Source organism: Urocampus carinirostris, chromosome 12 (genome assembly GCF_059441175.1).
Source record: "Urocampus carinirostris isolate Australia breed hairy pipefish chromosome 12, RoL_Ucar_1.0, whole genome shotgun sequence".
Lineage (NCBI taxonomy): Eukaryota > Metazoa > Chordata > Actinopteri > Syngnathiformes > Syngnathidae > Urocampus > Urocampus carinirostris.
In genome coordinates, this window is record NC_142360.1 from 7,590,075 (window position 1) to 7,606,372 (window position 16,298).

Sequence of the window (16,298 nt, forward strand, 5' to 3'; positions counted from 1 at the left end):
TTTTACCACGGAGGAGGAAGAAGCCCAACTCTTGGAAATGTGTTTCAAACGAGGGGGTGTATCTGTAATGATCAAGCAATGGGTGAAAAGCTCAGCCAGTTTGATCCGCCCTCTCATTTAAGTAACATTTTGTTGGGACAAAATACAATGACGACAAAATGAAGAAATAAATGACAAAATGCATAAATAGATGCAATTATGTTATATCTCTATTACATGATTTGTTTTTACCTGTTCTTTTACTTATACAGCAAATATTCGTAGGTATCTTTTTATTTGTTCCTTTATTTCTACTTATGGTAGGCTCGTTCCTCCACAGGCAGAGACTTGATAACATATGTCCAGGAGAGTTTAGAAGGACGATGTTAGCAAAGAGAAGCAGGTGGATGCTTCGCTTAATGTCACGCCGAATCATCTCGGGAATGCAAGCCAGAAACCAAGCGTGACTCCAAAAAAATGCGCATGACTTAGAAACGAGAGTTGTCGGAATAATTTGCAGACTGCGTCGGGAGCACCCAACCCAAATGCTGACTCTTATGCATATTTGATTCCGCTGAAGGCAAACTGTTAAGTATGCAAAGTCATAAAAGGGGCAAGATAAAGGTTCGGTCATTTGGACGCACCTTGACCCTAGAAAAAATATGGACCTTTAAACGTATTCCCCAAATTTTCCAATGATACACAAAGCATATAGTTTTCCTATTCACAATTATGCAAATATGTTGCAAAATATTCCAGGCGCCCGGAGCCTCGAGAAAGTCAGTCTCAAAGTTGACCCATCTGGCTTATTTCCTCTAGAGCTGTGACATCATTGAAGGAACACTACACTTTCAAAATGGCGAAACCCTTTAACACAATATGTGAGGCCAGCTCCCGAACAGACAGTAGTCAACAACGATTCTCTGAGCCTGATTTCAATGAAAGAATGTTATTGATAGATATGACAAGAGCAGTGTTTGTCAACTGGTGGGTTGGGTGCCAAAATAGCGTCGCGTACCCATTTTCAGTGTGTCACGGGCCTTTGCCTTGGCAAAATGATGCTGAGAAAAAGAAAAACTGAGGTTCAATTACACTTCTTATCAGTAGATGACAATAATGCCCTGCTCGATTTCTTCCACCCGTTTAGTCAATTAGCGCGTTTGAGAGGGACCACAACTCATTTTATTGTGATTGAATTGGTTTTATTTCCCTTTTTTTGTCCATAGTAATGGATGACCAAAAAAGTTACTGAAAAGGAACATGGAAAACAGTGACAAAGATTGGGTGTGATACAAATACCAAAATGTTGTAAGAGTGTCTGCCATTGAAAACCTGCTGGAAGGTACAGTAATTGGTTTAAATATTTTATTTTTTAAGCTTTTGACAATATATTAATCTTTATTGACTTCATAATAAAATAATTATCTATGTTTAGAGGCACACTATTAATATTTTGAATTTATTTTAGTATGTGACTATTTTAAAGCAGTTTTAGGAGGGTCGTTTATATGTGATGTAGACCTAATATATCAATTCTCATTTTTTTGTATAGACAACGTTGATTATTTTTGGGATATTTGTTGTTGATTTGCAGTCATCTGCTGGACACTTACAGTAACAACAGGTTTTATGTGCAATTTATTTTTAAGTAATAAACTTGAAAATCTGTATATACATTTCTAATGGTAAATGAAGTACGACTGATAAGGATGTTTGTGTTCGTTTACTCAGTAAAAAATACATTTCTCATGAAGCATTTCGTGGAGCCAGTATTTAAATAGCTGACTTTTTTTATGTACTTGCTATATTTATGATTGGTATTTATTATATTCACCGAAATATTTCAAATTTTACACCCAAAAATAAAACATCAGAGCTAGCTTGATTGCATTTTTATATATATGCACATAATAAAATTTTGCGCTTAAAAAAAGGAGATTTAGTATACTACTGTTTTAATTCAGTGTGTTTTAAACCCAATTTAACGAAATTCAACTATTTATGCACAAATACAATAAAATTGGGCATATACATCTTTCACATACATATATATATATATATATATATATATATAATATATATATATATATATATATATATATATATATATAATCTATGACTACATAGAAAGTGCTATCTACTGCATGTGTAATACTGTGTATGTGTCAGGGATTAAATAACATAAATAAATAAAAAATTCACTTGTGAAGGTTGCCTTCCCCTTATCCTAATTTTTAATAACAGGCCCGGTCGTGGATTGGTTACAACCATGCAACTTAGCAAGGGTGACAATTAAAGCTTTGTTTCCATATTTTTTGTGTTTTTGCTTCCCCCATTAGCACCACTGCAAGCCTTGGGACCCATAGTGATAAGTAGAGTAAAAACGATACTGTAATGGATACCCGACTTGCCTTTATAGAGCACAAGCGATTCCAAACAATTAGGAGAGAAAGGCATTTTGGGAAGTAGGTCAGCCAATAGCATATCAGCACTGTCACGAGGCTGTGACGTAAACCAATAGCAGGCCAGTTTTTAATATGACGTCTGCCAATAGTAGACATGCATCGTAGATCCCTAACTACATACACAGCACTGAAAGGTTCGAATTTAAGTATTTGTGAACGCAGAATAGTTTTTTGTTGCTGTTTTATAGAAAATGCCGTAAAGAGGGGGAAAAAACATCATAAGGTTGTTTCGCTGTATCCCGAGGTTTACTGCACTCATAAAGGCCTTGCCATAGTAACTTATTCGAAGTGCTGGAGTCAGGTTTAGTTGTGCCCTGGCGTATTTAAATTTCTGTCTTTGTCCTTTTCAATTAATGTCTAAAGTTTGTTGCTGTGAAGTTTAAACAGATCCAAGACTATGGATGGAACTCTAAAACAAGCAGCCATCCATCTTCTTTGGTACTTGGTGGCATTATGGCCACGAGTGAGCAGTTGTAAAAGTGTGCTGAGGAAATCGGTAACTACAATAAGGGCTTGCGACACAAACAAATTTTCCGCTACTGATTTAGAGTAGTCAATGAATCTGTAGGACTTTTATGGAACTTACAATGAGGGACTTTAATGTACCTGGAGAATAGCCACAAGTAACACAAAAATAAGTCAAAAACCAGCACCACTTCTACAAAACTTTTTACCTCTTTCATTTCTTGTTGAACATCCCTCAGCGCCGTCAGAACCTGCTCCAAGTTGTCCACCACCCTCTTGAGCTGGTTCCGAACCACTTTCCTACTGCAGTCGGACCCCTTTCTGTGAGACTCCGCTTCAGTCTTTGGTTTGTGCTGTGTCCATTGGACTTGGTTGGTTCCCAACGCCTGGATTCGCTTGCCGTGTTTCCCTGGACCTTTCAGAGTGGTGGTGAAACCCAAACCTCTGTGTGGAACCTCAGTGGAAAAGATGACGTTGTTGGATCCCTCCATAGGTGGCTCCCTGAGTACGCTCAAGTCTCTTTGGCTTTGACAGTTCCTCCTGATGTAGCTGAAACTGGATTTGAAGCCAGGCAGTCTGTCTTTGGATGTTCCCTGAGGCTTCGAGCTAAGCCATACGGACGATTGAAGGTCTCTCTGGTGGATAACGTGGCTGGTGTAGTCCCATACATCCTCGGTTCTTTCCTCCATGCAGACGCCAACCTTTTTGGAGTCTGAGCCCTCGATAAGAAGCGCTGGAGTAGGAACAGAGGGACTTTCCAGATAGCAGGATGTAGCGTCGCTAACACGATCTAGTTCCACCTCAGAGAACTGCTTTGACTTGAGAGGACTCCCTTCCTTGGATTTTCCCAAAATGTGGTGTCCCCTTAGCACCACCGGCAGCATCCTGGCCATCCCATTGCAACGCAACTCGCTCTTCTTGGTCCGGTTCTTCCCTGGGATGGAGAAGATCCCGATCCCTTTGCTCCTCTCCATGTTGTCCTGGAGCTCTGGGTTGGATTTGTAGGCTCCGTTTAGCCCCATGTCGGCGTTTGTCTGGGACTTAAGACTGTTGCGCAGCCATGGGATAAAGTGAGGGGCATGGGTCTTGAAGCCTCGGTGTTCCTTGGCTGACGGAGTTCTGTCAGAGAACATGATGACCGATGATGGGAAGCGATAGGGCGACAGACTCCTGAAACGGCCAGAGTTTTTTTCTCCTTTGCCATAAATCTCCCCCCACTTTTGCCATCAACTCAGGTGGTATCTCCTCTATCTGTCGCCGCTTTCTTGCTCGACAACTTTCATCCAATTTGCTCCCACTCGCTTCGCATTCTCAACTCGTTTACAGCTTCGGATGCTATCACTCTTTCTGCTCCACCCGAGTTCTAATCTCCGGAGTCCCTCTTTTGGACCTGTGTCTCCTCTTCCAGTCCTCCAGCGTCTCACTGGCTCACAACGGCAGAGGTTTCTCGAGTCTACATCTCTCTCTCCCTCTCTCTCTCTCTTTGTAGCCCCCCTCCACCCCCTTTGCTCTGCAGCGCTCCGCACTGCTTCCAATTCCCACTCTTTCTTCCTCCCACTCCCTCTCACGATTCTAACTCACTCATCTCGGCTTTTTCTCTCCCTCCCAACACTGTCAGTCTTTTATGGTCTCCCACTGTCATTGTAACTGCCCCGTTGGCCTCCCTCCCCTTTGGGCATCTGAACTCCAATCAAGACACCAGTGTCATTAATCCCCGGTTACCCGGCATGGGTGCCCACGTGATTCCCGTCCTCATCTGATTACTCCTTACCCCCGGCTCAGCCTTCCACAATTAAATGCTGCTTTGGCTGGCAGAGGGGGCTTTAGGCGAGGGCAAATAATTGCATGCTACGAGATCAGGCATCAGCAACGGGACAGAAACAAGCATCAACTATACTTCCTGAGAGTGCTCCGTAAAAAAGACCAGGAACAGAAGCTGTTGGGCTTTCTACAGAGCCAAAGTGGAGAACATCACAATGTGGTATGCTGTGGTATGTATCAGCAGATAGAAGAACCTTACAGGGTGTCATCAAAACAGCCCAGAAAATCATGTGCTTCTCTCTGCCCAATCTCTATGCTCTATGCCTATTCTAAATGACGTTGCCCTGGAAAACTCCTAGCACACAGCATCACGGTGTGGTATGCCGGGTGCACGGCAGCAGAACTGGTTTTGAACAATATCAGTACTTGTTAGAACCTGCTTGAACAAAGAGTTGTTGTGCGGGGGAATTTCCCATCTCTGCCGCACTTTCTGTTTTGTTTTCATCAAGTTTAGATTTCGTTTTTACTCATGGACCCTAACCCTACCTGTAATAAACCATACATGCCAATTTTTCACATTCAAAAGTGCACTCTATTGTCATGCACAAAACACGATCGGTCTCCAGAATGTATATTTAAAAAAAAAGAATAACAAAAAAACATGTGCTTCTTTGAAACGGGAAATAGCAAACTTTTACCGAATCAGAACTCTATTGCGATCATTGGAGCGGTTCATTAATGCGTAAAGACTAAGTCCCGCTTCAAAATAAAGCAGGCTGTAGTTTGAATTTGAAAAGCGTTAGATTTAAAAAAAAAATCTGGAGGTGTTTTTAAGTTAGTCTTACGGATAAACTGTCAGTGCTGGCAAGATTGCAAAAGCAATTGTCAGCCATATTACGATTTGCACTTAACGATTGAATTTACAGCCATTGAGCTGTAAATCTAATTTATGCCAGAAGTATTCTGTAATAAAACATTCAATGGAACTGCTCATCTCAAACTGAAAAAGGTCAATTCCTCTTCATTATCAATGACAATAAAGAACATTCTACTCTGTTCTATTGTATTTGAAATGGCACGGTGGCAGAGGAGCAAAAACCGTTACAAATTTCACCAGTTCTAATCACGCTGACACCACTGCTATTTCTCTCGCCCGTGTAGTCAATTTCAGAGATTTCTCATGTTTGACAAGCCAGGGGATCCTCCCAGGTACCCTCGCTGGTCCCTGACAGTTTCTCCGTCACTCGGCAACCGACGACTCAAAGCGCTTGTCACTTCGCCAGTCAGCACTACTCTTTTTTTCCGGCACGATGCCTTGTTTGATACGCTCACATCCTGTGACAGGTACGTGGAGGGGGAGGAGGAACAAGCTGGGGAAGGGTCCGGGATAATCTGCCCGCTAAGAAGATTCCCGCCTACATGTGGACAGACTGCTGTCAGCCAGTAATGACCACTAGTCGGAATGGAAAAAAAACAAAAAAAAAAACAATAAAGAGTAATAGAGCGGCTTCTCTTAATCCTTTCTTGCTCGGCACGGCATCCTGGGGCTTGCCGAGTGGGGACAAAGTCGCCCTCTGTGGATTTACCATGCTGCGCTAGAGCAGCGGTCCCCAAACTACCCCTCGCGGGCCGGATGTGGCACGCCTCCACAGTAGTTCCAGCCTCCTGAACAATCCCAGAGAGCATTTTGACACATATTTATTCTTTACCTAAAAACGAACTCAAAGGCTGGTTGCGCATTCTCAGTTGTAAAAGGATTTGAACCGGGGTCAGGGCAGTGAAAGCTCAAAAATCTTACCACCGAACGATCAGGGACATAGATGACATACGAAAAGGCGTTCAGTTTTATCTCATTATCACACCATCTATAGTCACTGTACCAGGGCTGAACGTTGATTTCGTTGTGAATTTCAAAATACGATGACAATGAATTTGTCACTCAAAATGCTTAGAAGAATAGAATTTATTGTCATTATAACATGTGAAACGCACAACGAATTTAACATTTGTCTCTGGTACTGTGACTAAAAGTAGTGTGATAATGAAATGAAATCTACGGTCTTCCCACAAGCTAATTATATCATTTGTGGTCCAGTGATCTGATATTGGACCTGTTAAGTCTGTGCCAAGCAAAGACAAGGTTTACGTTCGAGGTTCATGCACCTTTATCATGGCCTAATCCAAGCACTTTTTAAGGACTTTCAAGGCCTATTTTAAATTTCTCCAGTAGCATTGAAAGAAGAAATCTAGTGTGAATGATGTATTTTGCAGACCCATTAAGTGAAAAAGTAGTAAGATAACACACAAGGCTGGCAAAGTTAGGGAAGTTCAAAATAGATCTTATACTCAAGCAGGAGATCAGATACATCCATAGCTTTTGCTGTTGGCACAGTCCTTAAATACCGACTTCCCTATTAAAGTCGGGTGCAGGTGACAAGAAACAGGTGTGGGGTTCCTCCAGTTGCTCTGCCTGGTGGCCCCCTCTGGAGGACAGTAAGGTGCTGTATGCAAACAGCATTTTAAAGTTTTTAAATATATTTTATGTAAACCGTGTGGGTAGATAATCAAAATCAAATTCATAAATCTATTTTTTCCCCCTCTGCCGTTTTTTCATGTGGAGCTGGAAACATTTTGGGGATGAGATGCGACACTGAACTCTGCATGATGCAATAGCGTGCACATCAATAATCACACGAATGAAGCCCTAGTTACAATAACAACAACAATGCCGCAATATAATAGAAATATTGGCAATTATTACTCACTTTTTACATGTTTTATTTAGAAGCTCTCAGACAACTCTCGACAGGAAGGGAGAAATAGAAAATGCGTGGATTTTAGAAGAGTGCTAGTATACTTGGGAAAGGAGAGCCAGGTTCCCCCAAAAAACAAAAACCCAAACCCTTAATATCCTCAACCGTCCCAAATGAAGTGGCCAACTAATGTAAATGTCTCTTAAAGAATTGCATCCCTAACGTTTCCTCATTACCTCAGTCAAGGTTATTTTCAATATATTCAAATTGAATTAGAAACAAAAATCATAAAACATACACATTTTTCGGCGCTATCGAAATTAAACTAATTGCAAAAATGCCCTTGCTTTTTGTTGTGAACACAAATAAGCTTTTGTGTTTTAAAATAAATATAAGTACATAACCTTTGGTTTTATTTTGAAGGGTATTGGAGAGTATTTGACGAGATAAACAACAATTTCGGGACTGACTTAAATCCACATGGACTAAATCAGACCCAATTTTAGATGAGGTTTTTTTTCTGACAAATCACGTTTGAAACAGATTCAGCCCAAAATCCAATATCCAAAAGACAGTCAGTGCTATTGTGGATTTGTGGACATGAAATCTAGTAAACAGGGAAAGGACGTTAATTTGTTCTGAGGTGGGGTTTGCAAAGTGAAATGGTTGTATACCAGAGGATAGAAACCTATGGTAATGAGCTAAAAACATTGAAATAACAAAACAGTATGTAGCAAGTTGTACTTATGTGAAATATAGATGCATAGGATTAAAAAACATACATAAGTATGAAAAAAATGAAATTGGATTTACCTCTAGTGGGACACGGCAGTGGGGAGTGGGATATTGAAAAGGGCTGAGGAGGAGACGGCTGATTAAAATCAAAACTGATTTTAAAAAGTCTTCTTGAGAGGGTTGTTATCCCCTCCGAAGATTTACTACCCTCTTTATATTTCTTCTTAAATGCAAGATTTGTTTCCATGGTTATCATCTTTTTGCTTCTCCCTTTTGCATCACGTCAAGCCTTGGGACCCACAGTGAATAAGTACAGTACTTATAAATACAGTATTGTCCCGCTGACTGCAAAGTCTTTGCAAAGGACACCGGATTCTGAACTGAAAGAGAAAGGCGTTGTGGGAGGTAGTTCAGCCAATAGCATGGTCAATTCCATGATGGCTAACCAATAGCAGACCGGCATTCTATTCGTTGTCGCAAAGATTAAATTTCATAGAAAACCTCTTATTCCACAGCTTTGAATACGGTGAAACATCATAATGCGGGATGCCGTATCTCAGGGATCTACTGTATGTTAAAATAACACAAGTTGTTTAAACAACAAAGCTTGTGATGGCCCTTTTTTTCTTATTTGCACAGCACTTTATATTTACTGCCCTTTTTAGGACCATGAATCTACGCCTCTTAAAAGGCTCCATTTTCCTCCAATCAGCCAGCCTCTTGGATCAGCGCCATAAATAAGACAGAGGCGAAAGATACAATCACGACAATAATAGCTAGCCGTCTCTCTTGCCATCCATTTCGGGTCATGTTGATGCACTCAAAGTCAAAGTTTGAGGTTAAAAACAGAAACATTGTGTGCGTCTGAAATTCATTTTTTGACTTAAAATCTTTTTTTTTTTGCTCTCATTTTTTCAGCTTTCAAATCTGATGCAACTTAATGTAAAACCTACTTCAAAACGGCGCTATAGCGATCTGCACACTAAATACTAAATCTAACAATGACTGGGGGAGAATTTGACTAAAAATTCAATTTTAGTATATTAGTGCTGGTTTAAAGGTTACGAATGTGATACTGTTATCCCTTGTTCATCACAGTTAATGGGGACCAGAACCCATTCTCAGTATGCAAAAATCCGTAAACTGGACTCCCCTCCCCCATTTTAACATGCACTCTGCTCATGACAATAGTCGACTAAGGATAATGGATGGCGGCCCGCACAGGAGCTCTCCATTCTAAGTGGAAATAACTACCGTGCATGATACAAATTCGGCCCTCACTCTCAGCAAAAGCAGGGAATGGATCACAGCCAGAACAGTGCAGTTCAGTTCAGTTCGTCTTGGAGACGCTTAATGCTAAGCTGTTAGTTGCACACCACCTCTCCAGGTTCAGGACCTCATCCCTGTAGGCCTCCTCGTTCTCCCCTGTTATCCTCCCCACCACCGTTGTGTCTTCAGAGAATTTGACGGTGATGTTCTCTGGCTGGATGGGGCGGCAGTCGTACGAGTAGAGAGAGTACAAGACTGGGTTCTGCACGCAACCTTGCCGCCAGCCGGTGCTGATGGTGCGGGTAGATGAAAGCTGGAGACCCAGTTTCACCCAACAGAGTTGGTTTATTAAAAAGTCCTTAATCCATGAGCAGGTAGTTGATGGGAGCTTGGGGATCAGAATGTCTAGTACGTATGATGGAGTTGAACTCTGAGTTGTAGTCAAGGAAGAGCATTCTAACATAGCTCCCTTGTCACTCCAGGAGGCTCAGCACACTGTGGAGAGCAGTGGTTATTACATCATCTGTGAATCTGTTGGGTCTGTATGTGAACTGGTGTGGGTCTAGGGTCTGGGGAGACAGGTTTGGATGCGGCAGAGGACATGTTTCTCAATAGAGGCCTAAGTGCATCACAGTTTGATAAATATTCTGCGATGCATTATCCCGAAACACATGTAGCTGCGAGCTGCCAGTAAAGCTTTGTTGCCTTTACTGCATTTCCCCCCTAAAATAAACTTATTTATTGCGTCTATTCATTTTTCGTCATTGGTTCTGTTAGAACCACTTGGTATTCTGATGAATCCCACGTTGTCCCCCTTTCATGTTTTGTTCAGGGTGAGCTAGTTTGTGTTCCAACACATCATGTGTCTTCTTTTTTTTGTGTTTTGTTTTTCAAGTGTTTTCAGTGTGGGGTAGTTTTCATTCCAACATATCGTGCGCCCCTTTCATGTTTAGTTCATTTAGATAGGTAGCTTATTACATTTTTCTTTCATGTATGTCTTTTTCAGTTGGAGCTAGTTAGTGTCTCTGCATGGTCTTGTCGTCATAGCACTCGTTTTTGTTCTGTCCATGTGAGGAAAGGTTTCTTATGTCACCTTACTTTCGTGTTTTTTTGTATTTGAGCTGTTTGGTGTTGGAACAATCCATACGTTTTCTTATCTTCCTTTCATATTTTGTTGAAACGTCATGAAAGTTCTCTCCACGCACGATTATGTTCCTTGCATCCTCTTCCTTTTGTGTTTTGTTTTGTTACCAACAGTTGGTATTCCACCATATCCCACGTTATGTTTTTGTTCAGTTCCAGCTAGTTAGTGTGCCGACTTCCCATTTCATGGTGTCAACGTCATGGTGTTAATGTTCTGTCCATGTGTGAGAATGTTTGTGTTGTCCCCTTTCATGTTTTGTTTTGTTTGTGCTGGATGGTGTTGGAACACTATGCAGTGAGTATGCGTCCAGCCTGCATCTTTCATATTTTGTTCAGTTAGAACCAGTCATAATTGGAGCATATCCTGCGTCATTCATGTTTTTCATGTTTTGTTTATTTAGATCTAGTTAGTGTTTCAACATGATGTAGCATTGTTGCGTAGTCGAGCTCGTGTTAGCTTTAATGTCTTGGAATTTTTAAGATCCCGGTAAACTTTGTTGTTGTTCTGTTTCTGTAAATGTATCCGATACGATTCCTTTTCTGTAAATGAATCCTTTTCTGAAATCGTATTTCGTTTTGACATTTATGGGATCTGCTTCTCATGATGAAACACCTCACAGGACCTAAGAACTCGCTTCATAAGAGCCACCAGTGCAGCGGGAAGAGATTTCGAGATGTTGTCGTAATACAAAGCACAGATCAGTTGTGTTTTGTATAAAAACGTTTGTGGGATTGACCTTTTATCAAACCAAGTAAGAAAAAAATTCAATTTCTCGCACAGTGTGAAATCACGCAGTCGAGTTGACTGAGATATGCCGTAAAACTTTTAATGAGGTTGCCAGAAGTGCTTCAAAGGCATTTTTTTTGTTCTTATGGTAAATCAGGACAGTCACTGGTTGCTTAGACCAAATGGTGGCACTTCAAGCCCTCTTTTCATTTTTTAATGGATCCCTCAGGGTTTACGTGGTCCTCTATAAGAGGGAATCTGAGACTTTGGACGGGAGAAGTATGTCATGATTTATTCTAATGACAGTCCAGGGGGAATCCTGACCAGTTCCCTAAACCGCTTCATTCAGATTATCGTATTGTGAAGAAGCAGAAGATCTAGTCTGATCCCTTCCTGCATGACTGAGATTCTCCAAGTCTTCTATTGGTTGCAGTCTAAGGATTGACATTTGGTAAAGAAAATGAGGTGGAAGACTTTAGGTCTTGATCAGTACAGTAGACGCCAGGGATATGGCGAACCCGCCTTACGGTGTGGGATAAAAGGGTTTTTCAGCACATCTTTATGACGATTGCTACCTTACTGCATAAGGAACATATTATTTCCAAAGCCTTTCGATGTTCATGTGCGAGTTAAGCCTTCCTGGTATTGATCTACAAACACACGGCCCGCAGGCCGGATCAGGCCCGCCGAGGGTTTGAATCCGGCCCGCTAGGCAAAGCTGAGAGAAGGACAAGAGTAAAAAAAGAGCTGCAGTTTGGTAGCGACAAAGACGGGCGCCACCAGCAAAGCAACTGGAGCTGTATTTCTTTTTCTCTCTCATTCTTTTCCCTCTCTCATTCTTACACTCTCTCTTTCTCTCCCTTTTTAACTCTCTTTCCTCCTCTTTCTCCCCCTCACTCTTTTTCTTTCTTTCTGCCTCTGTTTCTCTCTTTTTTCTCTTGTCCAATGCCTCTCTTTTACTTTCCCTCTTTCCTGTCCTTCTTATTTTCTTTCTTTCTTTCTCCCTTTTTCTTCCTGTTTCTCTCTTCCTCTCTGTTTCTTTTATCTCTTTCTTAAAGTGTCACTCTTTTTCTCTCCCTCTTCTTTCCCTTCTCTCTTCCTCTTTTTTCTGTCTTTTTCTCTCTGTCTCTCTCTGTTTGTTTTTCTCTTTCTTAAATTGTCTGTCTCTCTTGTTTCTTTCTGTCTTTCTTTACCTGTATTTGTCTCTCTGTCTCTATCTCTGTCTCTCTTTTTCTCTCTTTATTTATCTCTCTGAATTTCTTTCTCTCTCTTTGATCTACTTGTCTGGCCCGCGTGAGAAAGGTTTTTCAACCATGTGGCTCAAATGAGTTAGACAACCCAGGTCTACATCACATAAAATGGTGGTCTGCTATCAGTTTAAGTCACGGCATCATGGAAAGGCCGATTTGCTATCGGGAGAATTTCCTCCCACAATGCCTTTTTATATTTCCTATTCAGAATCTTGTAGGCTTTGTGAATCGGCAATACAATTCTGTATTTTTTTCTACTTCATTATGAGTTCCAATGAATGCAGTGATTCTAATAAGGGAAGCAAAAACATGCATCGATTTACTCCACTTGACCAGCTCAAGTCACATTAATTCAAAATAGAAATAAAATTTCATTTCTCCTATATATATTTAATCATACATTGTTATTACACAATAGTACTTAGTATGTACCATTTTGTTATTATCGTGTTTTTATCCGGTTGCCACATTAACTAATTAACCCAGGTTTCTATCTATCCCCTACTATACAGCAATTTCACTTTACCAACCTCACCTCAGAACAGATTAAGGTTGGATCACGGAGGTCTACTGTATCATTGGGTCCAAGTGGCTCCACATTTTTGGCACACCCCAAAGTACACGGTTGAAGTTTTTCCAAAAAGGGGGAGGATTTTGGTCTTGCAAGGACACAAAGGCCAGAATCCAAACATGAAAAGAAATACTAAGAAATTTGTTTTTTATAGTTTAGCATAAATGAGCACACATGCTAATAACAGCTACGGAAGTTAACTTACCTTATAGTTTAACATCCAGCAATTTGAACCACTTCAATTTTGTTCTGTCCGCCTCCTGCTGGATTCGTTGCACCTAGACTAAAGAACCACGGATGGAATTAGCTATAACTCGGAAAAAAGCTTTTTTGGCAAAGGTAATACGCGGACACACAACTGTAGCAATCACTGCTGACCCATCAGTGGTCAGAAATGACTCACGCGACGTCTTAGGACTGTGTCATGGAACTTCCATCGAGGTGGTACCAAAAAGGGTGGTGTCAGGGACCAAAAACCAGGTACTTTTTCATAATGGAAAACCAAAAAGGGCGAAGCGAGGAAAACTGGAACTGTGTAGTGGAGAAGCGCCTGTAGCATCCTCACTGGCGCTAACCGTCAAATAGTTTTTTGGGGTTTTCTATTTTGACGCTGCAGATTTGGTCAGGTTGCTGCGTCGGCCCCGTCGAGAGCGTGCACAGTCACCATAGAAAGTTTGCAGAGAACACCAAGTTCTGTTTTGCTGCATTAAATATGGAAGTGAACAGATGTTGTCTACCCTACCCCTCCACCCCCAAGTGTCCAGCGTAGCATTGTAGATAATCCTCCCCGGCTCGCTCTGCAAACTCCCTTCACCTACACACACGTCTATTCTACTGTTTGCGTTTGGGAATCCCCTCCACATCCCCGCCGCGCTTCTCATCCTCCAACACGTCAGTCAGGTTCTCTGGAGAGGAGCAAAACCCAGAGACGTTGGGGACACCAAAAGAGAGAGCGAGTGGTGGAATAAAGATTAAAAAAAAAAGGAAAAAAATAAGCAGAGTTTTGAAAGACTTTTAAGTTGCAAGCCGATTGCCGCCGCTGTGCTCGCCAGAGGGGGAGAGCACCTTTAAGCATACGGGATGAGAAACGCTGTGGAGGGACTACAAAAGTGAAATAATACATAAATAAGCAGCCGTGTTCACGTTTGTTCTGCGGGTTTGAGTTCGACACCCCCTTTCGGTCGCTGTTGAGGAACATTCGGAACGCGCTCGGGAGGTGAGCGCCCGGCGGTCTGTAAAAAGACATTTCTTCCGGGGAGGTCGCACCGATGGAGATGTCGGCGTCGATTTGGGAATTTGCATAGAAATGAGAAAAAAATTATCAGGGACGTGACAAACTGAATTTCAGAGTTCCCATATTTTGTATGAATCTGATTCTGGACATTTTTAGGTTAACTTGGACCGCGGTGAGAGAGCGGTTATTAGATTGGGGGCAGCATTATCTCAGGAGGTAAAGCACTCGTCTTGGGATCAAAAGGTCGCAGGTTCGATTCCCGGCTCCTCCGTGTTATATCTCCAAGTGTCCTTGGGCAAGACACTGAAACCCTAATGCCCCCGATAGCAGGTTGCATGGCTTACTCCATATTGGTGTGTGAGTGTGTGTGAGTGTGTGTGTGTGTGTGAATGAGTAAGTGTGGAGCACATTGTAAAGCGCTTTTGGCTTCATTGACTTGAAAAGCGCTATATAAATGCAGACAATTATCAGTGCTAATTTAAGAGAGTCATTAGTTATAGTTACTTGCTTCTTCTTCCAAAAAGTAATTAGTAACTGAATTACTCCATAGTAAAAGTAACTCGTTACCAGGGAAACTAAATCTTACCGTAAATTTAAAAATAAGTTGCTTTACGGCAAAGAATTTGAAATTTTATGAGCAGCATTTGAGTCAGTTGAACAGAAAAGAACAGGTAGTTGTGTTAAAGAAGCTTGTAATATTTATTGCACCTTCCCAGCAACAAAATTATACGAAACGTGAAGTTCAACAAAAATAAACAGTAAACAATAAAATAAAATAATAATCAACAGTAAACGATATAAAGTGAGTTTAATAAATTAGATATAACTCCCACAACCTGAGACAACTGGTAAGGTAAACAAAGCCTACTGTACTGAAAGTATTTTCACACAACAAAAAGTCATTTGTAAAAGACTATAAAGTGACTTTCACTCTATGAAACAAATCACAATCTCAAGTCAGACAACTGGTCAAATAGACATATGCTACTGTACTGAAAGTATTTTCACACAACAAAAAGTCATTTGTAAAAGACTTTAAAGTGAGTTTCACTCTATGAAACAAGTCACAATCTCAAGTCAGACAACTGGTCAAATAGACATATGCTACTGTACTGAAAGTATTTTCACACAACAAAAAGTCATTTGTAAAAGACTATAAAGTGAGTTTCACTCTATGAAACAAATCACAATCTCAAGTCAGTCAACTGGTCAAATAGACATATGCTACTGGACTTGCTCCCTCTTATCTTTCAGATCTGATTTGCCCCTATGTCCCGGTCCGAAGCCTACGATCTGAGAGTGCCGGTCTTCTGGTGATCCCAAGAGCAAAGAAGTGTTCTGCTGGTTCGAGAGCGTTCTCCATCCGGGCACCGGTGCTGTGGAATGCTCTTCCCCCTGAGATCCGATCTGCAACCTCAGTGGAAATGTTTAAATCTAAACTTAAAACTCACTTCTACTCCATAGCATATAAATAACCTACTCTTCTCGTCGGCTGAAAAATAGTCTGTGTAATATAGTGTAATAATCTGTGAAGCCCTTTGAGACTCTTCGTGATTTAGGGCTATACAAATAAAGGTGACTTGACTTGACTTGACTACTGTACTGAAAGTATTTTCACACAACAAAAATTAACGGTTCAACAATATAAAGTGACTTTAACACTGCAGTGTAAAATAAAGAAATCAACCACTCTCAACCTTTGACAACTGGTCAAGTAGAAAAAGGCAACGGTACTTCAAATATTTTGTTCAAAACAAAAGTCATCAGTAAAACAACAAAGTCACTATCCAATCCCTCTCTCTACCTCTCTCACTCCCTTCGTCTCTATTCTCCTCCCTCTATGCCTCTCTCACTCTCGTCGAGGATAGCTGACAAGACTTCTTTCAGTGAGGAGCAGCAGTTTTGAAACCACTGAGAAAGAATTCTACAATAGATTCCCCAAATGA

General features: G+C 41.1%; 1 protein-coding gene across 5 annotated transcripts in view; it reads right to left on the minus strand.

Moving 5' to 3' along the window:
- The window catches only part of LOC148354796 (uncharacterized), an 85,706-nt gene extending 81,282 nt beyond the window's left edge, over positions 1-4,424 (minus strand). For all 5 annotated transcript variants that reach the window (XM_088349856.1, XM_088349858.1, XM_088349857.1 and 2 more), the window contains exon 1: positions 3,119-4,424. In XM_088349856.1, coding sequence (XP_088205982.1) covers positions 3,119-4,042 — 924 coding nt within the window. In that variant the 5' untranslated portion in view covers positions 4,043-4,424. The remainder of the gene's footprint in view (positions 1-3,118) is intronic.
- Between the last annotated feature and the right edge of the window lie 11,874 nt (positions 4,425-16,298).